This window comes from Microcaecilia unicolor, chromosome 10 (genome assembly GCF_901765095.1).
Source record: "Microcaecilia unicolor chromosome 10, aMicUni1.1, whole genome shotgun sequence".
Taxonomy (NCBI): Eukaryota; Metazoa; Chordata; class Amphibia; order Gymnophiona; family Siphonopidae; genus Microcaecilia; species Microcaecilia unicolor.
The window spans coordinates 172,475,799-172,501,915 of NC_044040.1; the positions used below are offsets into that span (position 1 = coordinate 172,475,799).

The window sequence follows — 26,117 nt, forward strand, 5'->3', positions numbered from 1 at the left end:
ATGTTGGTTTTGCATTCTTAGCAGACAATATAGTTAGGTCTATCATATAGTCAGGTGCAATGCCAAACAGAATTTTGAAAATTAAGGTGCATGTTTTTTTTTTTTTTATATATATATTTTTATTCACACAATAACAAGTTGTAAATACAAAATACAAGCAACACTGCTCAATGTACAGTCCAAAGTCACCATTCCATATTTATATTCAACAGTTATGTCTATCCAAAGGTCTTTGGTACAACCTGCATTGCATTTTATTACTTAATCCCCCCCAACCATACTACCTTACACTCCATCAAATATTCCATTCCACTTCTCAACTTTCACACCATCCCTCCCCCCTTCCCCATTCATCCCTACATACTCCTTCTCCCAGTGCCCCCTCCAATTTCAGGTGAGTAATTGTAAACATTCCTCCCACAGCATGGCATACCTGCGGGTCTCTGGTTTACTAGCCTTAGAGTAAATTTGCCTCTCATGTGTGCCTACCTCCCTCATTTTTGTTTTCCATACCGCTCCTAGTGCACCTTCTGCAGCACCCCAAAACTATAATATTGTTTTTTTAACCAACAAGAGGGAGACATATACCAGTCTCCTATATGGTTGAGTTAAACCTTGCCCAATTAAGAGTGATTGTTCTCCAAGCAGCAGGGTTGCTAAGGTGCATGTTTTAAACATTATTTGAGCTCTGATTGAGAGCCAGTGTAATGCAATGAGTAAACTTTGGTACCCCACTGATTAATCAAGGTGCTGTATTCTGAACTGTCTGAAGCAATTTAAGTATAAATTCTTTGCCCCCCCTATATAAATTGCATTAACTCGGGGGGGGGGGGCACAGGGCCCCGCAATTGTTAAGACCATCCCTGCTCCAGAGGCAAGGAGGAAGTTTCCACCTGAGTGACTGTCCTTCCCAGGTTTTGTTAGGTAAATGATGGAGGATGAGCCAAGGGCAGAGATGTTCAAGGTCCTGGACTACGAATCTCCTCCTAGAGAGGTTGTGACTGGCCCCCTTCACCGGATCCTGAAAGATGTTCAGGTGAAAAACTGGGAGTTCCCTCTGTCAGTCATTAGAAGATCGAATCCAGAGTTCCACAGGGTTTGAAAAGCCTTGGTTGCCTCATAATTCCTTGGTGGTGGAATCCACACTCAAAATAGCCAGGAGTTGTAGGGACTATGCTTTGGCACCCCCTAGCAGAGAAGCTAGAACCCTGGATTTTTTTGGGGTGGAAGATGTTCCGGGCCTTTATGCCTATCTCCTGTATTCAATCTTACCAGCTCTACATGAGCCTATACTTGCGGAACTTAGTATGCAGTATGTCTGATTTGGCGGATTCTGTCTCACAGGAACAGGCAGAATCTCTTCGTCAGTTGGTCAAGCAGCAGGTGTGTAGGAAGTTCTTGACCAGGGGTGCCTGACACCTTTTGATGTGGCTGTGCCCAGAGTATAGCAATGCACAGATTTTCATGGCTGCATGTCTCTGACTTGGACCTGGTGGTCCAGCAGAGGTTGGCAGATGCCATTTGCGGGGGGGGGGGGGGGGGTAACCTTTTTGGGGACAAAGTGGAAGAGGTTGCTGACCTCATCAAGAAATACACTGACACCATTGATATTCGTTCCCACCAGATGTCTTTGCACTTTCCTCCTCATCTAGGAGGTTTTTAGGCAAGTTGAAGAGGGGGCCCTACTACTCTGAGACGCAGGTACACCCTTTCTTCTCGCCAGCCTCAGCAGGCTCTGTCCCAGTGCACTCATTCTCATCAGCAATGTGTGCCCAAGGCCTGTCCAGCTCACAGTTCAAAGCCAGGAGCAAGCGCTTAACTGGTCGGGGGGAGACTGAAATTTTTCCAAGAATGATGGCCCTTTTTAACTTCTGACAAATGGCTTCTCCAAATAGTCTGTCTTGTTTACGCCTGCATCAACAGCCACCAAATGCCCACTGAGAGCGTCTCATTTTAGCTCTCTGCACAAGCAGGTACTTGCAGAGGAACTCTCCGCCCTTCTAAAGGCCCATGCAGTCGGGCCCATTCCACCAGGGGAAGAAGGGCAGGGGTACTTCCTTGTAGCCAAGAAAATAGGGGAGTTGTGTCCCATCTTAGACCTAAGGGCCCTGAACAAATTCCTGGTCATAGAAAAGTTCAGGATGGTTTCCCTGGGCATACTTCTCCCCATGATTCAGGAGAATGATTTGGCTATGCTTACACTTGCATCTATACTTCCAGCTTACAAGAGGTATCTTCAATTTTGGCTGGGAACACACTTCCAATACGACATGTTGCCTTTTGGCCTCGCATCAGCTCCCAGGTGTTATGTCTGTGGTCGTGACCACCCTCAGACTTACCCTGTTTCTGGGAGTCAGTGGCTGTGCTGGCTTCTGCTTGTCTCTGTCTTAGTTTCTCTCTGGCTCTGTATGCTGATTGCCCTACTGAACCTCACCTGTGTGGGCTATGCCTTTTCCAAGATGGCTGCTGCCGACTCCTCTATGCCAGTATCCAAGATGGCTCCCGCTGGGCTGACTTCTCTGTGTGTCAAGCCTCTGTTTGGATGCAAGGCGATTGCTGCAGCTGTGCCTCTGGTGTGGAAGGGCTTTATTAATCACTTAGAGACTACAGCCCGGCCCTTTGCATTTCATCTAAGGGCCCTGGTGTATAGAGTGCTCTGTACACTGTTTCAGTGTGTATAGCTTTGCTAGTTCTCTGTGTTTGTTCCTAGTGTTAGACTAGCCAGCTTAGGCACCGTGTGGCTTGTTAGCCTGTGTATAGCTTTGCTAGTTCTCTGTGTTTGCTCCTAGGGTTAGACTAGCCAGCTTAGGCACCGTGTGGCTTGTTAGCCTGTGTATAGCTTTGCTAGTTCTCTGTGTTTGCTCCTAGGGTTAGACTAGCCAGCTTAGGCACCGTGTGGCTTGTTAGCCTGTGTATAGCTTTGCTAGTTCTCTGTGTTTGTTTCTAGGGTTAGACTAGCCAGCTTAGGCACCGTGTGGCTTGTTAGCCTGTGTATAGCTTTGCTAGTTCTCTGTGTTTGTTTCTAGGGTTAGACTAGCCAGCTTAGGCACCGTGTGGCTGGTTAGCCTGTGTATAGCTTTGCTAGTGCTCTGAGTTCGTTTCCAGTGTATGACTTGTTAGCTTGGGCACAGCTTTGTTGTTAGCTGGTGTATAGCTTTACTAGTCTCCTGAGTTACCTAGTGTATGTTTCTTGTGTATGACTGGTTTGCCTGGGCATAGCTTTCCTATTAGCTTGGGTACAGTCTACTAGTCCTTGTGTCTAACCTGCCGACTGCCAGAACCCGGACATTTCCTGCCTGGCTGCCTTGCCTTTGCTGAGGTGCCAGGGGGCACTCCTGGATCTTCGTTCCTGCTTGCAAGTTCCAGTTCCGGGTTTTCCTGTAAGTCCTACCGGCTGCCAGAACCTGAGGGCTCAACCCTCGGGGAAAGGTGGTCAAGCGTAGGTGAAGCCTAGGTCCAGTGTGTTCCAGTCCAGCGGGTTTCACTCCTGTATGTTCCAGTCCTGTGGGGCCCTCCAGTGTGTTCCAGTCCAGCGGGCTCCACTCCAGTGCGCACCCGTCCGGTGCGTTCCAGTTCCGTGTATTCCGGTGTAGAACTCCAGTCCGGGGTTCCGGTCCAGTTTTGTCTCATCTCTACCTTGGAGGTGATCTTGCCTGCCACTGCCGCTCCACGGTAGTGGCCCATGGGCTCACAAACCCAGTGCTCCCGGGGAAGAAGCCTGACAGTATGCCAAGGTCCTCGAGCACGCGACACCAGGGTTTTCACCAAGTGTCTAGCAATAGTCGCAGCATTGCTATGCAGACTGGGAGGCCATTTGTTCTCCTGTCTTGATGATTGACTAGTGAAGAGCATGTCAAAGGGCTGTGCTCAGGAGTCCATGCAGAGAACTATTCAGTTGTTGGAGCTACTAGGGTTTGTTTTTAAAACTACTTCAAGTCCCATCTCCTTCCCGTTCACCAGTTGGAGTTCATTGGATCCCTGCTAGAGACACAGCAGGCATGGGCTTTTTTTCCCTGTTCCGAGGGCGGACACTCTCGTCACTCTTGTTACTCGGGGCCGAGCCAGTCAGCAAATCACAACTCGGTAGATGTTAATCTACATGTCCTCCACTGTCCATGTCATGCCCATGGCACATCTGTACATGAGATCTGCTTAGTGGACCCTAGCTTCTCAATGGTGCCAAGCCTCGAGGAACCTAGCAGATGTCATCCAAGTAACACCAGAGTTGATTGCCTCTCCTGTGATGGATAATTCAGTCCAGTTGGACTGTGGGACTTCTATTCCAAATTCCTCACTCCCAGAAGTTGCTGACAACAGATGCATCCCATCTGGGGTTGGTGGTGTTGGTGGTGGGGGGGCCTCATGTAGATGGGCTTCACACCCAGGGTGCTTGGTCAGCTCAGGTATCAGATCTTCAGAACAAAAAAGAGCTACAGGCAATCTGGAAAACTCTAAAGGCTTTCAGAGATCAGCTGTCCAACCAACTTATGCTTATTCAATCGGGTTGCAATGTACTACAATGAACAGGGGGGAGTACCGGATCACACCCATTGTGTCGGAAGGCAGTCCGGATGTGCCAGTGGGCAGTCCAGCATGTGATGCTCCTCAAGGCCACTTACGTGGTGCGCAAATCCAACAGCCTCATGACACTGAGAGCAGGGTCATGCAACCGCGCAATGGTCACTCAACTTGAGCGTTGCCAAAGAGATCTGAGTGTGGGGCACCACCTTGGTGGATCTTTTGCCACTCAACTCAATCACAAAGTCCCTCAAAGTTCTGTTCCAGCTCACAACAGATGTGTCAGATGCCTTCTTCCTTAGTTGGGGGATGGGTCTTCTGTATGCTTATTCTCCCATTCCTCTTGTGGGGAGATGTGGCTGAAACTCCAGCAAGACCGAGGAACCATGATCCTGATTGCTTCATGTTGGCCCAGGCAGATCTGGTTCCCCCTTCTTCTGGAGTTGTACTCTGAAGAACCATGGAGATTGGAGTGTTTTCCGACCCTCATCATGCAGAATGAGAGATCTTTGGTATCCCAACCTCCAGTCTGGTCTTCACAGCCTGGATGCTGAGAGCTTAGAATTTGCTTCCTTGCATCTTCCTGAGGGTGTCGCTTGGGTCTTGCTGGCTTCCAGGAAAGATTCCACAAAGAGGTGTTAATTATTTAAGTGGAGAAGGTTTACCATCTGGTGTGAGGGCAAGGCCCTAGATCTCCTTTCTTTCCCTTCACAGACCCTTCTTGAATACCTTCTACAACTTTCTGAGTCTGTTCTCAAAACCAACTCTGTAAGGGTTCACCTTAGTGCGATGGGTGCTTACCATTGCTGTGTAGAGAGTAGACCCATCTCTGGACAGCCGCTTCATGAGAGGTTTGCTTTTGACAAACCTGTTACTGTGTCGTGGAACTTCAATGTTGTACTCGTCCAGCTGATGAGCCTTTTGAGCCGCCAAATTCCTCTCATCTGAAGTTCTTTTTGGTGGCTGTTCAGTTCGCAGGGTCAGTGAGCTTCAGGCCCTAGTGGCGGATCCACCTTACACTAAATTTCATCATAACAGAGTAGTTCTCCATGTGCACCCCAAGTTCCTGCCTAAGGTTGTGTCAGAGTTCCATCTGAACCAGTCAGTTATTCTTCCAACATTCTTTCCCAAACCTCATGCCCATCCTGGCGAAAGTGCACTGCACACCTTAGACCATAAGCAAGCATTGGCCTTTTACTTTGAGCTGACTAGGCCCTACAGACAGTCCACCCAGCTTTTTTGTTTGTTTTGATCCCAACAGGATGGGGGGTTGCCATTGGGGAAACAAACAGTTGATTGACAGATTGCATTTAATTCACATGCCTAGGTTGGACTGACTCTTGAGGGTTATATTGAGGCTCACAATGTCGGAGCCATGGCAGCATCTGTAGCCCACTTGAGGTCAGCCCCGTTTAAGAAATTTGCAATGCTGCAACATGGTCTTCAGACCACACATTCACGTTGCACTACTGCCTTGAGCAGAATACCCAATACAATAGTCTGGACAGACAGTTCTGCAGAATTTGTTTAGAGTCTAGAATCCAAGTCCCCCTTGGCATGTTTTGTTCTGTTCCAGGCTGCACGCTCACACAGTTGTAATTAACCTGAAACTATATACTACTTTGTCCTGGCTGTATGAGGCCCAGTTGACCTATAGTTGTAGTGGCGGTTGTTGTTTTCGGTGAACCTGGTAGCTAAGGATTCCCATGTGTGAGAAGATACTTACCTATAGCAGGTATTCTCTGAGGACAGCAGGACATTCATTCTCACATACCCTCTTACCTCCCCTTGGAGTTGTTCTCCATGCCATGTTATTGTACTGATGGTATCGCACTCTCGCAATAGGCGGGAAGGCACTCACACATATGCAGTGGGGATGCTGCATGTGTTCTTAAAGCAATTCTAGCTTGTTTTAAGCGCCACACTGGGCAACATCACCTACATGTGAGAATGAATTGCCTGCTACAGGTAAGTATCTCTCCCTACACCTTTCCCCAGGAACTCCATTCACTGGGTAAATCTCTCCTATCTGCACTCTTCTCCTCCACTGCTAACTCCAGACTCAGTTACTTTTATCTTACTGCATCATATGCCTGGAATAGACTTCCTGAGCTGGTATGTCAAGCTCCATCTCTGGCCGACTTCAAATCTAGGCTAAAATCCCACCTTTTTGATAACTGCTTTTAACTCCTAAACCTTACTCACTTGTTCAGTACCCATGTTTTATCATTCCCACGTTAGAAATTCCCTTATCCCTTATTTGTCCCGTTTGTCCTAATTAGATTGTAAGCTCTGTCGAGCAGGGACTGTCTCTTCATGTCCAGTGTACAGCATTGCGTACATTTAGTAGCTCTATAGAAATGATAAGAAGTAGTAGTAAATATGTTCGCTATATTAAAGAGCCTTTCAGCTTAACAAAATCCTAAATATATATCTGCACAACATTTTTCAGAGTTCAAGGAATGTTGTTAAATTAACTAATTCCTTAGCATCTCTCCAGATCGGCTCAGAATGTGACTGATGGGTTGTGCACGCCTTCCAGCAGGTGGAAACTGAAACTTCTGACTCTAGAGAGAGCCAATCAGAGCCCTGGCTAACTGGAACTAGACTCAGTATTATCCTAACAAAACCGAAGAAGAAAGGAGAAGAACCATATTCTGTGCAATTGGGAAATTTCAGCAGCCACCAAGGACATATTCTCAATGAACATATGCCACTTGCTTAATGTGCTGGAACCATCGCAAGCATAGCTGCGGCACACACAGTATTTTGTTTGTTTGCTTTTGTTAATTGGGCTAACAGCTTCCCTGGCTTATTTCCATATCGATTGATTATACTTATGATAGCCTTTTTTGTGCTCGCTCATGAAACAAAGCATTAAGAGAAGATTGCATGGCTGTGTTCTTCTTTCGGTTCCTGCAACACATTAGCAAGATGATTTCTTTTATCCTCTGCAGTTTTTGCTGCAGCAGCATGATTCCTTGCATTCTGCAGTGTTTCAAGGCATTTACATATACTATGACATGATCTCTAAGCACCGTTTTCACTTTTTCCTACAGTATGTTGGGCGTTATGGTCTGCATAATCCACTTTTGCAAGTAATGTTGGATACCTCTATTTTATTACAGGTAAGAGGGAAACATCAAGCTCCAGTAAAGGCCCTCCAAGCCTGGGATTCTTAAGTCTATCCATATTACAACAGGGTCAGATATTTACATTGGCCCTATAGCAGCACTATCCACTAGGTGGTACCTTGATTTTGAGATTGGTATATATGCTCTCTATAAGGATCCATGGGCCCCTGATAAATGTGTGTAGTTTTTTTTTGTTTTTTTTTTTTAATGATGCAACACATGCCATGAATCTACTAAATTTAGTAATATGCACATAAAAGGGACACCTTTTTATGATGCCCCATAGCTGCTTTCCTACCAGAATTGGTTCTGTTGATAAGAGGATCATCGATTAAGATCTCCTGCCGCTACCAGCAATGTATCAAGGTGGAGGGTGCAGAATCATATCGGGTGTAAAAACAAAATCATAATTATTAGGAACATAACCAATAAACTCCCATCCAGTACTGCTTTTAATAATAGATATCCCCCTTGGTTATCTGTTTTTTTTAAGAACATCTTTTTCCATGGAGAGGTCTGCATGCCAGTACTGCTATACCCCCTTTCATCTGGTTAAATGTTGAATAATATACATCACCCACTTAGGCTCTTGCCAGTTTTTGTGTTCTACATCTGAAAGCCTAGTTTCCCATAAGAATGCTATTTCCCTTTTGTGATATTTAAGAGTGTAATATGTTACCACGCTTGATGCGGGATGTGATACCCAAAACATTCGTTTTTCTGTAAGGGCCACTGAGCAATCTTGAAAAATCTTTACTGAATGGGCCTTAAAAAGAGAGGTTTTTCCTTTCTTTTTTGCATATACTGCTTGAGAATCTTAATTTTCTGAAAGTAATGGTGCAGTTTCCCAATCAGCACCCAGGGCCAGGTTGCACCATCTCGTTCACAGCATGCACATGTTCCAAGCTAACCAGCTGTATGCAGATGAGATCTAGTGTTCCACTTGCAGCAACAGTTGTTCTGGTACTGATTTTGGGATGCCAACGAATTGTAGTTTTGACCTTCGGGAATGGTTTTCCAAGTTTGCTTTTGTGCATGCGAGTTTCTTGAGGTCTTGCAGCTCAGCACGAAATGTCAAGGCCTCATCTTCTCTGTCAACACGAGTTTTCAATTTCCCCCTATTCCCTTAGTTCAGTCATTTGGTCAGATAGTTTATAAAAGCATGGCTCCAGGGCCTTCACTACTGCTGTGGTAATCTTGGGAATTAGCATCTCATCTTGTTTTCCCTCGCCCTGAGCCGATCCTTTTCTTTTTCTGTGTCTTAGACACCATCAGTTCATTCTTGTTAAATATTTATTTATTTTATTTATTGCACTTGTAGCCCACATTTTCCCACCTCTTTGCAGGCGCAATGTGGCTTACAGTGTATCGTTATTGGTAGATAGTAGGTTGAGAGAAACAGTTAGTGTTACATAGAGGATATCATAATCGAAATTTAGGCATTACATATGGGTAGGATACAAATTTGCTTCCACACGTTGTGGGTTGTGATGCTTGTTCCTGTTTTTATAGTTAAGATGGAGGAGGAATAGGCAGGGGTCCTTCCAGAGCTGGTCACAATATCATGTGATCTTCAAAAGTGATAAGGAAATGTGTTCTGTTCAAAGTTTTGTTGGTGTCCAAGTCTACTGTTGACCACTTGTGGGATTTTCGGGTAAACTTAAATCTTGTTTGTATCACACACGTGGTAACATATAGGAATCCCTCTACAGACGTTTTGAGAGGATTATTTTCTGCAACTATGTGGAATTCTTCAAGAATCAGAATTTACCTGTTTTAGCACAATAAAAGCCATTCCATGTGAGCATAGTTTTGTGAAGAGCTGTTGCTGCCTGAAGGGCAGGGTGCCTCAAGCCTATGGGAAGAGGAGCAAGTGATGTGGTTCTGTGTGAGCCACATGGTATCCAAACTCCAAAGCTATTCTGTTATGGTGCTTAATAACATTATGCACCTTTTATTATTATTTTGTTGCTGTTTTGTTGAGTTGTACACTGATTTTAAGGCTTTGTTTATGTAATCCACTCTAAGGTTTCTCTAGTATTCTATAACAGAATCTGGGCACTTATCCAGGTGGCCTTGAAAGGCCTAAATGGAGGCACACTTAAATAATGTTAAATATGTTAGGCTTCTGTAATTATTCCTGTCATAGAGCTGGCATTAGCGTAGGTGCATAAGTGTCAGGAATGGGTGCAACTTGCAATATTTTTTATTTAAATGTATCTGCAGAAGTTCTGCCCCACCCATGTGTATGTTGACCTTGCAAATACACGCTATAAGTCGACAGTCGCCGACAGTCGCTCAAAAGTGCATGGTTCGGGAAAAGGTATCTTGCAAAGATACCTCATAAACAGGGAAGATAGGGTTTCTGGATAGTGAGGTTGCACAACAGACCGTGGTAGACCAGGTGCCCTTAAATACAACTAAAGATCAGACAAAAGATGTCAAATCAATAGTGTCAGGTACTGAACAACAAACATACTCTGAAATGTCTATATGCAAATGCTAGGAGTCTAAGAAATAAGATGGGAGAGTTGGAATATATTGCACTAAACGAAAAATTGGATATAATAGGCATTACTGAGACCTGGTGGAAGGAGGATAACCAGTGGGACACAGTCATACCGGGGTACAAAGTATATCATAGTGATAGGGTGGACCGGACTGGTGGAGGGGTAGCATTGTATATTAACGAGAGCTTTGACTCAGATTACAAATTCAGCAGGACACAAATCACACCTTTGAATCATTGTGGGTTGAAATTCCATGTATAAAAGGGGAAAAAACGGTGATAGGAGTGTACTACCGTCCGTCTCGCCAGGATGAACAGGTAGACACAGAAATGATAAAAAATCAGAGACGCGAACAAAATGGGCAATGTGATGATAATGGGTGACTTCAATTATTCAAATATAGACTGGGTAAATGTAACATCGGGACACGCTACAGAGACAATTCCTTGATGAAATCAAGGACAGCTTTATGGAGCAACTGGTGCAGGAGCCGACGAGAGAAGGAAAAATTCTAGACTTGGTCCTTAGTGGAGCGCATGATCTGGTGAGGGACGTTATGGTACTGGGGCCGCTTGATAACAGTGACCATAATATGATCAGTTTTGATATCGACCTTGAAGTAACTGTACACAGAAAGTCAAATACGTTAGCGTTTAACTTTAAAAAAGCAGACTATGATAAAATGAGAAGAACGGTAAAAAAAAAACTTAGGGGGGCAACTGAGAGAGTAAAAACTGTACAACAGGCGTGGACGCTGTTCAAAAATACCATCCTGGAGGCCCAGGCCATACATATTCCGCGAATTAGAAAAGAAAGACGGAACTCCAAAAGACAGCCGGCCTGGTTGAAAAGTGAGGTGAAGGAAGCTATTAGGGCTAAAAGAAACGCCTTCAGAAAATGGAAGAAGGAACCGTCTGAAAATAACAAGAAGCAGCATAAGGAGTGTCAAAGCAAATGCAAGGCACAGATAAAGAAGGCCAAGAGGGATTACGAAAAAAAGCATTAGAGGCAAAAAAAACATAGTAAAAATTTTTTCAGTATATTAAAAGCAGGAAGCCGGCAAAAGAATCGGTTGGGCCGCTGGATGACCGAGGGGTAAAAGGGGCGATCAAGGAAGACAAAGACATAGTGGAGAGACTGAATGAATTCTTTGCTTCGGTCTTTACTGAGGAAGATTTGGGTGGGATACCGGTGTCGGAAATGGTATTTCAAGCGGACGAGTCGGAGAAACTTACTGACTTCACGGTAAACCTGGAGGACGTAATGGGGCAGTTCGGCAAACTGAAGAGTAGCAAATCTCCTGGACCGGATGGTATTCATCCTAGAGTACTGAAAAATGAGCTTGCGGAGCTACTGCTAGTGATATGCAACTTTATCCTTAAAATCGAGCGTGGTACCGGAAGATTGGAGGGTGGCCAATGTAACGCCCATTTTTAAAAAAAGGCTCCAGGGGAGATCCGGGAAATTATAGATTGGTGAGTCTGATGTCGGTGCCGTGGAAAATGGTAGAGGCTATTATTAAAAACAAAATTACAGAGCACATCCGAGGACATGGATTACTGAGACCGAGTCAGCACGGCTTTTGTGTGGGGAAATCTTGCCTGACCAATTTACTTCAATTCTTTGAAGGAGTAAACAAACGTGGACAAAGGGGAGCCGGTTGATATTGTGTATCTGGATTTTCAAAAGGTGTTTGACAAGGTACCTCATGAAAGGCTACAGAGGAAATTGGAGGGTCATGGGATAGGAGGAAATGTCCTATTGTGGATTTAAAAACTGGTTGAAGGATAGGAAACAGAGAGTGGGGTTAAATGGGCAGTATTCATAATGGAGAAGGGTAGTTAGTGGGGTTCCTCAGGGGTCTGTGCTAGGACCGCTGCTTTTTAATATATTTATAAATGATTTAGAGATGGGAGTAACTAGCGAGGTAATTAAATTTGCTGATGACACAAAGTTATTCAAAGTCGTTAACTCGCGACAGGATTGTGAAAAATTACAAGAGGACCTTACGAGACTGGGCGGCTAAATGGCAGATGACGTTTAATGTGAGCAAGTGCAAGGTGATGCATGTGGGAAACAAGAACCTGAATTATAGCTACGTCATGCAAGGTTCCACGTTAGGAGTTACGGACCAAGAAAGGGATCTGGGTGTCGTCGATAACACATTGAAACCTTCTGCTCAGTGTGCTGCTGCGGCTAGGAAAGCGAATAGAATGTTGGGTAGTATTAGGAAAGGTATGGAAAACAGGTGTGAGGATGTTATAATGCCGTTGTATCGCTCCATGGTGCGACTGCACCTTGAGTATTGTGTTCAATTCTGGTCGCCGCATCTCAAAGATATAGTGGAATTGGAAAAGGTGCAGCGAAGGGCGACTAAAATGATAGCGGGGATGGGACGACTTCCCTATGAAGAAAGACTAAGGAGGCTAGGGCTATTCAGCTTGGAGAAGAGACAGCTGAGGGGAGACATGATAGAGGTATATAAAATAATGAGTGGAGTGGAACAGGTGGATGTGAAGCGTCTGTTCACGCTTTCCAAAAATACTAGGACTAGGGGGCATGCGATTAAACTACAGTGTAGTAAATTTAAAACAAATCGGAAAAAATTTTTCTTCACCCAACGTGTAATTAAACTCTGGAATTCATTGCCGGAGAAAGTGGTGAAGGTGGTTAGCTTAGCAGAGTTTAAAAAGGGGTTGGACGGTTTCCTAAAGGACAAGTCCATAAACCGCTACTAAACGGACTTGGGAAGCTTGCCAGGTGCCCTTGGCCTGGATTGGCTGCTGTCGTGGACAAGATGCTGGGCTCGATGGACCCTTGGTCTTTTCCCAGTATGGCATTACTTATGTACTTATATAAGTATTTTTTGTTTTTAGCAGATATTTGCAGGATAGCACCAAGATTGTGTATGAGTAGGGGTACACATAAGTGCTAATGTACTAGACCTTTACGTGTGCCTAGATTATAGAATTGTTCCTTTTGACTCAATTAGCCACTTGATTATGCTAGTTTGATTGTTCCTCCAGCTTCATCTTGGGTTACATAGTAGATGACGGCAGAAAAAGACCTGCACGGTCCATTCAGTCTGCCCAATAAGATAAACTCATATGTGCTACTTTTTGTGTATACCTTACCTTGATTTGTATCTGTCTTTTTCAGGGCACAGACTGCAGAAGTCTGCCCAGCACTAGCCCCTCCTCCCACCATCAGCTCTGCCACCCAATCTTGGCTAAGCTCCTGAGGATCCATTCTTTCTGAACAGGATTCCTTTGTTATCCCATGCATGTTTGAATTCCGTTGCCGTTTTCATCTCCACCACCTCCTGCGGGAGGGCATTCCAAGCATCCACCACTCTCTCCGTGAAAAAATACTTCCTGACATTTTTCTTGCGTCTGCCCCCCTTCAATCTCATTTCATGCCCTCTAGTTCTACCGCCTTCCCATCTCTGGAAAAGGTTCGTTAGCAAAGAGTTCCAGAGCTTAACTATTCATTGACTAAAAAAATATTTCCTCCTATTTGTTTTAAAACTATTTCTATGTAACTTCCTTGAGTGTCCCCGAGTCTCTGTACTTGGTTAGTTTATTATTTTTTTTATTTAGCTTATTGTATATTAAACCTGGACAAATTTAATTGCACCACTTTGGGTACCCACAAGTTTTTCTGGTGTTGTAAACTAACATGTTCTTTTGTTTTGATATTTCCTAGGCGAAGCTAAAAATTTACTTCCATATCACTTGCCCAACAAAATGAGGGACTGTTTTTGCACAATAAATCTGGACCAGGAAGAAGTGTTCCGTACAAAAGTTGTTGAAAAGTCTTTAAGGTAGGTAGTACTCTTCTAGAATATTTAATATAAATATTTATCTAGATTAACATCTTTGTGTTGTACCAATTAGACACTTTTTTTTTTTATAAGACTCCTGGGGCCCTGTTTACTAAGCAGTGTTTTATTTATTTATTTAAACACATTTATACCCCACATTTTCCCATTAGTTGCAGGCTCAATGTGGCTTACACAATAACATGGGTAGGCTACAGTTCAGTATAATATCATTAAACAATGTCATAGTGAAAAAGTTAATCGTAAATGTATCGTCTAAGACAACAAAGATAATAAAAGATGATGGGAAAACATTATGGTCCATAAATTTTGCTGAACAGATAAGAAAGAAGCTAAGTAACGTCTGGATGGTACACCTTAACCACATTCTTGCCTATAACTAATTCATCTTGGTAAACTGGGCCCCTGGAATGTTAAAAGAATGAGTTTTATTATGAATAAGCTAGCTCCACAGGTAGCTTTAATATAGTCGGTGCAATCTGATCTGTTTACAGTTTTATAATCTTCCACTACTTGCTTGTTTGATATTTGAGTTCTTTTTCCATCAACCTAGGAGGACAGGTGTTGGGGAAAAGAGGCAGTATTGGGACCTTGAGGCAATTTTGAGGCTTTGAAGGACGAGTGGGGAAATAGATGGAACTGTGCATGGTGTACAGAGTGACCACTACCCCATGGTTAAAAAGAGAAAACAGTTCTTCTAGTTGGTGTGGGGGACTTATTTAATTGGTTTACATTATTAAGGCAACAAACAGAGGAAGCCTTGTGAGTGGTCTGTCACTAATAGGGGTAAAAATAACAAAAGTTAAGAGGGGTGGTAGAGGGGAGGAGAGGAATATAGATGAAGGTATTAATACCAGTGAATTTATTGTTGAATTCATTTGAAGCTTTGATGTATTGGTTGTTATGGTTAATTATATATACCCTGCCCAATACAATTTTTAATTAAAAAAAAAAAAATACTAGTATTGGAGGCTTAGTTGGGGGGAGGGAGCTGGGTTGTATAAAGATTGGGAATTTTGTATCCAGAATTTTATAATATCTTAACAGGAAGACCAAAAGAAGAAAAACCTGTCTTGGATAACAAGTAACTGTTCGAGCTTTTGTCATAGGCAGCAAGAGGATACAAACCAGATAGATTAAATTGGTCTTTCTGCCTTCATTACCTATTATTGCAAATGTCTTATTTCTTATTCTATCATGGCAGCTATTTTACTGTTTCATGGTGGATCATGTTATGAGAATCGGTGGAGACATTCCATTTTCTTCAGATATTTAGTAACATTTGTTTTATTGTAAAAAAATGTATAAACTACATCTACAGTTCTGAGTTTTATAAAAAGATTAACTTAAGATCCAGGGATGGCCGCTTAAGGGGAGGATGCGTTAAAAGTAGTTCAGTGATCCCCCCCCCCCTTCAATATGTGGAAAAAGTGTAAAGGGAAAACTAGGGATTTTTCCCTCTGAGACCTAGCAAGCTTCACCTTGCTGTAAAACCCATCTTACTATGGACCAGCTCCACTGGAACGCTTGAAGCAGTGTCTCTTGGAGAGCTTGATACAACCTTGAGCCCTGATCCCAGATCTTACAAAGTCAGCTCGAGAGAAGACATTTTTTTTTTTTTTTTACCACAGTTAGCTCAGTCTTTGAGGGACTCTTTTCAGTTTTGCTACCCATGTAAATGTGTGGTAGTTATTTATTTTAAGAGATGTTTTCTTTGATCCTGGCCAGCTGCAGTTTTATTAGAAGCAAAACAAGTGGAGACTTTGCATTAAGATTTGAGAAATGTAGTTAAAGGAGTTACTATTTGGAGCAATTTTAAGGATTTGTGGTTTTTGTCCTCTCATAGTATTATTATTATTCTTTTGACTTTCCCTCTTTATTTTTTTGCCTTATGCTACTAGGGACTTTCTGCTTGATTCTTCCCTATTAGTGGACTGTGTAGCACATATTATTGCAGCTGTGATTTTGTTTTTTCTTAGGAAATTTCTGAAGTGTGCTTTTCTTTCAAGTTTATTAAATGCAAATAAAAAAGATCAACTCAAGGCAGGGTTGCTCTTGGCTTTAACAGTAGAATTTTTGAATCTTTGTGAACAAGCAGATAAAATTGGTCATCAAGACTGTTTGTTTTTGTTTAGGGAGGAGGATTCGATTCCAGATATTTGTTGATCACCAGAAAGATTTGGGGCCTTCTCTCTATTTTGGACCTCAGAGCCTTAAACACTGGGACTTCTCATGCATTCTCAGTTCTTGCACGAACTGAGCATGCTCTGGGAGTCCTGGAGTCAGTGGCTGGAGGCTCGCCGCCGACTTCTGCATTAAAGGAGGGGAACGGCTGGTAGAGCCTCTGCATTCCTGCCAGCAAAGGTATATTTAGTATCAGGGAGGTGGGGGGCGGGGGGGGGGGGGGAGAGTAGGAGGGAAGGAAGTGTTGACTCCCCCCCCCCATCAGTCCACCCCTAGGTGCCCCCCAAAATTGGAGGGCTGGCTATGCCTCTGCCCTGAAATATTCCTTTCATAATCACCCGATCCATTTCTTCAGTGCCAGCTGTCAAGTCTGTTTTCCACTGACTCATTGCTTCCTCAACGAAGTTTTTTTTTTTTTTTTTAATATTTTCGCTCACTCTAGCTAGTTCTAGGCATTTCAAATTCTAACTATGTGACAGTGAGTCAAAGGCCTTGTAGTCAGTCCAAGTTATAGTGAAGTTCATTTTTCAGCATTTGCCGTTTTCCAAGATCATTTTGTCAATCAGAAGCTGATCTTTGGGCCTCCGGTGTTTTGTTCCACTGGAAGCAAATTTGTTTCTCTTTCTTGTCATGGATTGTGTCTGCTATTAGTTCTGTCAGCAGTTTGATCATTGTTGGCAGACAGGTTATTGGTTTATAACATTCAGACTGTGTCCCTTTTGCTGGACTTTTTGCAGGAGGTAAGTAGCTGATCTTTTCCAGGTTTGGTCAAGTTCTTGGCCTCCTTTTCTTTCTTTCTTTTTTTTTTTTTTTTTGTTCAACGGGTTATATATCTAAAAAAAAGGTTCTAAAACAGAGCTGGCTGTTAGCTTCTCCGCTCATGTCTGGTGGAAGTGCCTCTGATTTGATTTGAGGGATTTTAGCTCTGGCTGTACTGAATAATTTTAGCCTCGTATCTAGCAATTTTCTTCAATGTTGCAGTGTTTTTTTTTTTTAAACTACTAAGTTCACTGATCTTCCTGGTATGTAGTTGGTACCTTGTGTTTTGTTTTCAGATTTTCTTTCATGTCTTGCATTTTTACTTCATATCCCAGTTATGTGATCAGCACTGTAAATAAACTGGTTGATTTTGTTCTAAAGCTATTCTGTAGATTCAACAACTTTGTTCAGTTCTCTATGCTTGTACTAGATCTTTTTAGGCAATAAACAAGTTTCAGTTCAGGAAATCTGACATTGTCTTTATTCTCGTGTGTTCTAGGATCTTTTGTTTCAGTTGGGTTTTTTTTTTTGAGTGAGCTGTTGATCTTATGTTCATTGTGCTGTTTTGCTCAGAGATTGCTTGGGGTTCTTTCCCTTGTTTCAGGCTGACTGAAGTGGCACTTGTTGTATTTCTTCAAATTCCCCATTCGTAATTTTTTTTTTGGGTTGAATTGCCTCTGATCTGAGTGTTCTTCTTGCCATGGTTTAATGGGTCTGTAGTAGCAAACCATAATTCCTTAGCGTCTCTCCGGACCAGCCCAGCAGGTGGAGACTGAGACTTCTGACTCATCAGAGATGACCAATAAGAGCCCTTGCCATGATTTAATGGGTCTGTAGTAGCAAACCATAATTTCTTTTAATTCAGCAGTTGTGTATTTGTCGAGTTTGTGGTTTGTTTTTCCAGTAGCTTTGTACAGTCCAGCCCTAGTTAGTTCAACTGAAGATCCTGAACCTTAGTACTCTAACACCTGATGCAGTCCTTGTTGTCCATAGTGATGACTGGTCTGGTATAGAATTTAATTTGTCTTGTTTGCATCGTGCTTGATTAGTTTGAAACATTCTTATTCTGGCTTCTCCTAGAGGCCTATCTGATATGGGTGGCTGTACAACATAGCCCTCTGAATCCTGGAAGCACATAAGCCACTACCACAGCAGAGTGGTGTCCCCTCTGAGGGGATTATTGTTACTCATTATATCGAGATCACCTCAACCAATAGTTCAGGGTGGTTTGCAAAAAGATTTGATTACAATATTTAAGAAAATAACAGAAAATATTACAATGCTAATAATCAGTAAGTTTTGAAGTCTTTCTGAATCTCAAGTAGTTATACTTGGTACAGGCTATAAGTATTTTAAATAAATATCTTTCCATTTTAGGTGGGATACAGAATGAAAACAATTAACACACAATAAAAAAAATGCATGAGCAAATAAATGAGCCTTAAAAAAAAAACTTAGTGAAATTTACAGACACTTTTTTAAATGCACCATAAAAGTAACCCACTAAAAATGCATGTGTGAACAAAATGTGCTTTCAGCTGTTTTCTTAATTGTATTATCGAGCTGGTACTGTGTAACTCAAGGGGTAGTGTGTTCTTCAGTGGAGAGCCCTCTACATAAAACAATTGCAGAGTGATATGTCAAGTCTGACATGTTTGAAGGAAGGTACATTCAGTAACCTTCAGTAGATCTTAAACAGCATGATGGACGTTAAATTCTGAGAGAAGTGGCAAGTGTCAGAGGAGTGTCGTTCAGAGCTTGATGGATGGTGCTCAAAACTTTGAATTTCACTTGCTAGTGAAGGCATAACGCAGGAGTGATATGGTTATTCTGAGAGTCCTGCAGTAAGCCAAGCAGCTGTGTTCTGAGCTATCTACAAAGCATAAAGCATGTAGTTTGGAAGTCCTAAATATATGGAATTACGATAGTTTCACCTATTCTGGACTATCATCTTTAAGTCCCTACAATTGTTAAGTCTGAAAGACTGCCTTTTAATTGTTTAATTAGTTTTAATCTGAAAAAGGTGTTTTGAATTGCATTCTTAACTTGCAATTTTAAAGGAAAGAGAGGAATCTAACAATACTGAGATTTACATTCTGGAACAATTGTAATCTCAGTGTCATCAACTAACAAAGTATTTTCTCAGGGATAACATTATTAGATAAGAAAGTTGTCTTTTTTTTTTTTTTACAAGGTTTAATTTCAATCTATTTGCCTTTATCCAGCTTTTTACCATTTGTAAGTGCAGGAGAAGTCACGGGGAATTGTCAATGGGGTCTTTCACAGGAAAATAAAACTGTATGTTAGCATACAGTCGTGACTAAGTCAAGACATGACAAAAACAGCAAATAGAAGTCATGTACAGGTTAGAAAGGCCCGCAGATAAAGCATACCCTTGAGGGACACAGCCAAAATAGATTTCAAGTTTGATAGTTTGTTCCCTTTTTCAACAGAAAAGCAACAATTGGACATAAAAGACTTAAATCAGGCCCAAACAGTGCCTTGAATACCCAGTGATCTCGAATGGTTTAGTAAAAGGTCATAATAAATGATGTCAGAAGCTGCAGAGATTATCTAGTATTACCATAAAGTATTGTCTGTGATCAAAACCATCCAAAATGGAGTGGTCCCAGAGGACTGGAGATGGGTAGATGTGGTCTGTCTGCACAAGAGCAGAAAGGAGGAGGAGGCTGGGAATTATAGGCCTGTTAGTTTTGGTCTCTGTGGTGAATAAACTAATGGAAATGCTTCTAAAGCAGAGGATTGTGAAGTTTCTAGAATTGAATGGAACGCAGGATCCGAGGCAGTTTAGTTTTTACTAGAAATTTTCATTAACGAGAGTTTTGGTGACTTTTGAAATAACTATTTGGCAAATATTTTCTAAATAGCCACTTTAGCAGTTTGCTCCATTCTTTTGTTGTTGTTGTTAAATTTTTATTTATCACAGGTCTGTGGAGCTCTGTGCACTGCCGGTCCCAACATTACATAATGTAGCCCGCCAGGGTAAAGTACGGATATTCATGTAGCCCTCTGTGTATAAACTTTGCCCACCCCTTCTTTTAGCACCTTTCCACTGTCCCTTGGAGGAGCCTACATCCTCCTCCTCTAAATGAACAAGCATTATCCAATATAAAGGAAGCTTTATCTTTTTCAGAAAAAAAAACTTTCTCCACTTTTGCAAGGCAAGCTAGACAATAGCAGCAGGCTTTTTGTTCTAGACCCTAACCCAAACAGTCAGCGCTGTCTCAAGCAGCCGTCTTTTTGCTCTTATAATCCAAATCTTGCTGTACATCTGTGGCTTCAGGTTCCATCCTTTTCTCAAAGAATGGGGAAAAATGAGTCCTGGGTTGCTCCGTGTCATAACATCAGGGTATTGTGTAAGGTTTCTCTGCTCCAGGGAGGTTTCTGAGCTGTGCAACTCTTACAATGTCTCCAGCTTTTCCACAATGAGGTCGGTTGCTTCGACAGTTCAGTGCAATGGAATCTGTACTACCTCAAAAAAGGAACCAGGGGACTCTATTCCAGATACTTCCTTATTTCAGAGAATTCTCAATGTCGGCACCCAGGACTCTTTAAGCTAAGTGGAATTTTATGCAGTAAAGCATTTAGAATATATGAGTGCACGTTTTGACACGCTTTAAAATTGAATATTGCCATGATTAGAAATAAGTGAACAATGTAAGACCATGGCAGTCTGTGCTGGTCCTTATGAAAACTTATGAGCACGTCAAAAAATAATTTGAAAAAGGTATTAAGTTTATGAATACTCTTTCTTTATTACTATTGGAATAGATGGGATTTGCACATGGTGATTTTTGTATCCCATAACATTATTATTATTCCCATTATTTTGTGACTTGTTTGTTATAAGCCAGTTCAGAAAGGAGTGGAGAAGTAGACTAGTGCAGTGGACTTTGATTCTGGGGAACTGGATTCAATTCCCACTGCAGCTCCTTGTGACCTGTATGTACTATGTAAACTGCTTTGAATGTAGTTGCAAAAACCACAGAAAGGCAGTATATCAAGTCCTATTCCCTACCCCCCCCCCCCCCCCCCACTTCCCCATTGGACAAGAAAATTATGTGAAAAAAATATACTCTTACAACCATGCAAAATATTTAAGACAAAATAGAAGACTGTGTAAAACCAGAACTGTAGACTGCAAATGTGTGGTATATGGCTTGGGATGAATTTTCTTTTTGACATGTGTGAAAGCATAGTTTCTCTAAGACAAGAGTCCTCAACCCAGACCTTGGGACAGACCTAGCCAGTCAGATTTGCATGCACTCATATGCCTATACATTGTGGGTATCCTGAAAACGTATTTCCATTTGTTTGTGCGTATACAGATTCATCATGGGTATTCTGAAAACCTTAATGGCTAGGTGTAGTCTCATGGTCTAGGTTGAGAACTCCTGCTCTAAAATGCTGAATTGGACATTTCATTTCATAATCTTTTTTTTTTTTTTTTTTTTTTCAGTCCATTTTACAATGAAGATTTTTTCTTCGAAATTCCAAGAACTTTCCAGTATTTGTCATTTTATATTTATGATAAGAGTGTTTTACAGCGAGACATTCGTATAGGTAAGTAACCATAAATGCTTTTAACATTTTTGTTACTCCCCCCTCCCCACTTTTGCTTCTATGTTAGAGTAATATATGCCAATCAGGTGTATCTCTTATAGATGGTGAATAGTGTTTCCATTACGTTAATTCCCACTATTCCAGGACGAGTGGGTAGTTATGTCCATCAACCAGCAGGTGGAGATAGAAAATACAGAACTGAGCACCACTACATAGCTCCCTGCTAGCAGCTCAGCTCCTCAGTGTCTTCTATCTCCAGCAGGTGGATGGACAGACAGACTTCCTCTGTCTCTGGTTCTGAGGCCTTGCTCCTGGTCCAGTTGGTCAGTTGGTTCCCGGTTGAGCAGACATACCTGGTGGTGCTGGGTCCCTGTCATGCCTTTCCCCTGGGATGTTCTGCGCCTTTTCCCTGTTTTTCCTCTGTGTGAGAGCCTGCTCAGAAGATGAGTCACCGCAAGCAACACGGTGAGTCTGGCAGGCCGGTGCTGCTGCCGTGCTCTGAAAGGGAGGGGGTGACTGTGGACCCAGGGTCCGTTCTGCTGTGCTTCAGGCCTTGGGACATCGATGGGAGCACTGCGTGTCGGTGCTACAAAAAAAAAATGGAGGAAGTGGAGGAGCAGTTTTAGTGATTTTCTATGACACTGGCCTCTTCTACTAGCTAAAGGGGGGAACTCCTAGCAGTTAGCTGACTCGGGAACCCAGTTGGTTTTTGGCCGGGGCAGAGACACCTGTTGTGCCTTTTAGCTGTTTGAGGGGTTCCTCACACGGGGACTGACCTTAACAGGCACACTCCGAATTCCAGCGAGTGGGAGCTGTCTGTCAAGCCGTTACAGCTGGTGATTTGTTGATGGGGCTTAGTTCTCTTGGCCTAAGCCTATGTCACGGTTCCTCGGTTCTTTGGCCGTCGCAGGGAAGAGGACTCTCGGGGTCTAGACGCCCTGCTGCATTTGTGTCTGAGCGAGGGACTCCCGTACACCTTTCCCCGTGCTGAAGTTAGGCCGGGAGTGGGGGAGAGTGGCATTCCTTTGGGATACAGTGCTCCTGTTCTCCAGCCTGGACATGGCTCCAGTGCTATGCAGATCTCGTGAAGCTCCTAGTTGGGGAGCTACTGCGATTCCCTCAGTTTCGAGGTTTCTTCTGTCAGGGCCTGGTGGTCATGGAGGATTCTTCTCCCTTTGGTCTTTCGGCCTGGCCCTTGAGAGGGCTCAGCTGAGGAAGAAGGATTAGTGGCTTCTCTGCTGCAGGCTCTTCTTCCTTTGCGCCGGCCAATTATTTGCTTCCTCTCTGGGCCATTTCCTGGCATTTTTGCGGGAGGGAATATCGAGGGCTAGCGCTGGGCTCCTTCTGGGTTCCAGTGGCAGCCCTGGATTGCTTTCAGGGTCATTGGCAGACCTCTTCTTTAGCAGCTCGTCCAATTGTGATTCGTTTTCAGAGAGGTGTGGGTCGCTTACGCTGCCCTTCGAGTGCCTTTTCCAAATGAGATTTTATGCTGGTCCTTCGGGCTATGTAGCACTCTCCGTTTTGTGCCCTGTCGCTAGGTGATCCTGACAGTTCTCGCGTAGAACTCTGTGCTATTGGGACGCTTGAGGCAGGGGGTCTTGTTTTGGGCAGTTTTGTCCTTCTTGCCCGAGTGCATGTTTTTTTTATGTAGTCGGTTATATGCCTCTCGCAGGGCTCTCTTGCCTTTTTTCGAGGTTCTCGATGTCTTCTGCCTTTTGTATAGACCTTTTGGGCAGTTGGATTTCTTGGCATCCAAGACTTCCTTTGCCCGGTGAGTGAAGGTGGCCATGGTCTCAGGCTATTCTCCTCGGGTTGGAAGGCGTGTGTCTACATCTTGGGCAGAGGCTTCGTTGTCTTCTCTGATGGATTTTTGTAGGGCAGAAGCGTGGGCTTCTCTGCTTGCCTTCAGTAAGCATGATGGTATAGCATGGGCCACGCAGGCAGCGGCTGCATTTGGGGCGTCGGTTCTGTGTGTGGCAGGTTCGGCTTCCCACCATCATAGGGATAGCTTTTGAACATCCCACTCATCCTGTAATAGTGGGAATGAACGTAGTGGAAGGAGAAATTAGGACTTACCTGATGATTTTCTTTCCATTAGTTCTTCACACTATTCCAGGAGCCCTCCTGTGGTTCGACACCCTCATTGGTGGCTCTGTGCATGTCTTGTATCCTGTTTTCCAGGGGCCTTGTCTTCGAATGCTTCTTGGGGCTGGATGTGTTGGTTGCTGACCATGCTCCTGATTGGGCATTCTTCCTTGCTTGAGGACTGATACTGAGGAGCTGCACTTCTAGCAGGGAGCTATGTAGTGGTGCTCAGTTCTGTATTTTCTATCTCCACCTGCTAGTCGATGGACATAACTACCCACTCGTCCTGGAATAGTATGAAGAACTAATGGAAAGAAAATTACCAGGTAAGTCCTAATTTCTCCATTTGCACTGTAAACCTGGCCTCAACAGATATATTTTTTTGAATGTGGGAACCACACTTTTGAGTGACTGAAATTTACTTCACAAACCAAACCTTAAAAGGTGGTATAACATAAAAGTAAAAAAAGCAAAAAACCCAAACGAAACAGAGTACAGCATTGGAGAGCCTCACTTATGGTTTCCAGAGACAGGAAGAGCAGGTATAGAGATCAGCTGAGAGCTCTTTTGATATCTTCCCCTTCTTCCTTGTCCAAGCAGTCTTTCAGCAGCAACTGGTATCTTGCTCCAGGCCAGTGATGCTGCCATCACCTCCTCCCTTTGGCCTATGTGGTTGCTGACTGGCATCACTAGCAATGTCACTTTAGCCAAAAGTAAGCAAGGAAAAAAACCCCCAAAACAAACAAACAACCTTAGGTCCCCCAATTACATTTTTAGGCACAAAAGTGCCCTGGCACATAGGATTTGTCAAACCATGCTATAAATGAGCAGAAGTTCGTAATTTCTGTATGAGACTTTTGGTGTGCATATATTTGTTTTTGTGGGGTGTTTTGTTTTGGTTCTAATAGAACAGCTATTTCATAATGCTAAAACCATCAGAGTTGTAATACAGTGACTAGATGTTGAGCAAGACTTGTATGCAAGGTATCGCATGTCCTGTTGATAAACATCACTAAAATCATAATTGTGTTTCAGCAAGAATAAGCTTTTGGATTTGGTGTTACAAATCTGTGCAAGTTATTGGATTACTAGGAGCAATGGTCTTAATCTTTTATTCATAGTAGGGAATTGGTCTTTGTAATAATGACCTGTAGCAGCAATATCTAGATATGTATAAGCAATGCTGAGTCAGATCAAGATCCATCAAGCCGTCCAGTCTAATAGTGGCTAGTCTGGGTTACAATTACTTGAGAAATCTAAAAGGTAGCTCTAGCAGATTCCAAAAAGTACCGTTTTCCTATCTTTTGTTTGTAGATGGTTCTTTTGAAGAGGGCCTTGAGCATAGCATAAAATTGGTTAAATAAAATAGTAAGCTATACGCCTGATTAAATTGTTTTTGAATCCCTGGAAACACCAATAATGTGACCTTATCCATGTATAGAGGGATTTAATTACAGGGGGTGGTTATTGAGAGAGTGCTATGGGGGTGTATGCCATCTGGGAGGTGTTTTTTTTTTTTTTTTTTTTAAATGGGGTAGAGATTGAGAGTGAGGTGTGAGGGCATGGTTTGAAAGAACTGTTGTGGGAATCTTGCTGGGGGGGTGGGGGGGTAGGTGGAGAGTGATGTTGAGAGGGGGTGTCATCCTGGAATGGGGGCAAAGGGTATTGAAGCTATCAAAAGCCATTTTTCAAACTTGGCTGTAAAACCAAAAAATATATTTTGATGTTGCTGCCTATTTCATCAGGCTTATTGAAAGAACCAAGATATTCTGTACTGTATGACTTTGATGTAGGACATTGGAATATATAATTTTTGTTACATGAAAGCATGGCCATTGTTTTAAACTAAGGCAAGAAATGCACTAGATTATCATGGCCAATAACTCAGAAGAAAACAAGCATTGTTACCGTTTCAAGTAGAAAATGCACAGTGCTCCTTTCTTTTGGTAATCCATTGCTAAGTTGTTCAGGTTTTAAGTACTTGGGGATTTCTTATGTTTTAAATTTTGTTGGTGTATAAGTCCAAGGTCTTTGATTATTGCTCCTTTTTTTTTTTCCTATAGGAAAAGTATCCTTTAAAAAAGAAGATTTATGTAGATTCACTGATAAAGAAACATGGTTTTCACTTCAGCCAGTTGATTCTAATTCAGAAGTTCAGGTATATGTTATAACTGGAATAAATGTAATATGTATGCAACACTAAATATTAAAAGTATGTGTTAGTTGCTGATTTTTCAGGATTTTGAAGGTGTGTAGTTTCTGAAGTTTTTCTGTAATAGAATTGACACCACAGAAAACTGAGACCCTTGGTCTCTGGTTACACATCTGCAGACCAGTCCATTAGCAAGACCTTGATGTGCAGATGTACTAGGTTTTGCCATCTGTATGGCTGGGCTGTAAAAGGAGAGAATTTTCTTGTTTATTAGTTAACACATGGTTTGTTCAAAATAAAGGTCTTAATCATCTGTAACTTAATTTTAGGTTAATAAAACAAGATTTAAT

General features: G+C 42.7%; 1 protein-coding gene across 2 annotated transcripts in view; it reads left to right on the forward strand.

The window, feature by feature from the left end:
• Window positions 1–26,117, forward strand: part of RASA2 (RAS p21 protein activator 2) — a 216,491-nt gene that overhangs the window by 9,717 nt on the left and 180,657 nt on the right. For both annotated transcript variants that reach the window (XM_030216595.1, XM_030216596.1), the window contains exons 2-4: window positions 13,868–13,985; window positions 21,427–21,530; window positions 25,679–25,773. In XM_030216595.1, the coding sequence (XP_030072455.1) occupies window positions 13,868–13,985; window positions 21,427–21,530; window positions 25,679–25,773 (317 nt within the window). The remainder of the gene's footprint in view (window positions 1–13,867; window positions 13,986–21,426; window positions 21,531–25,678; window positions 25,774–26,117) is intronic.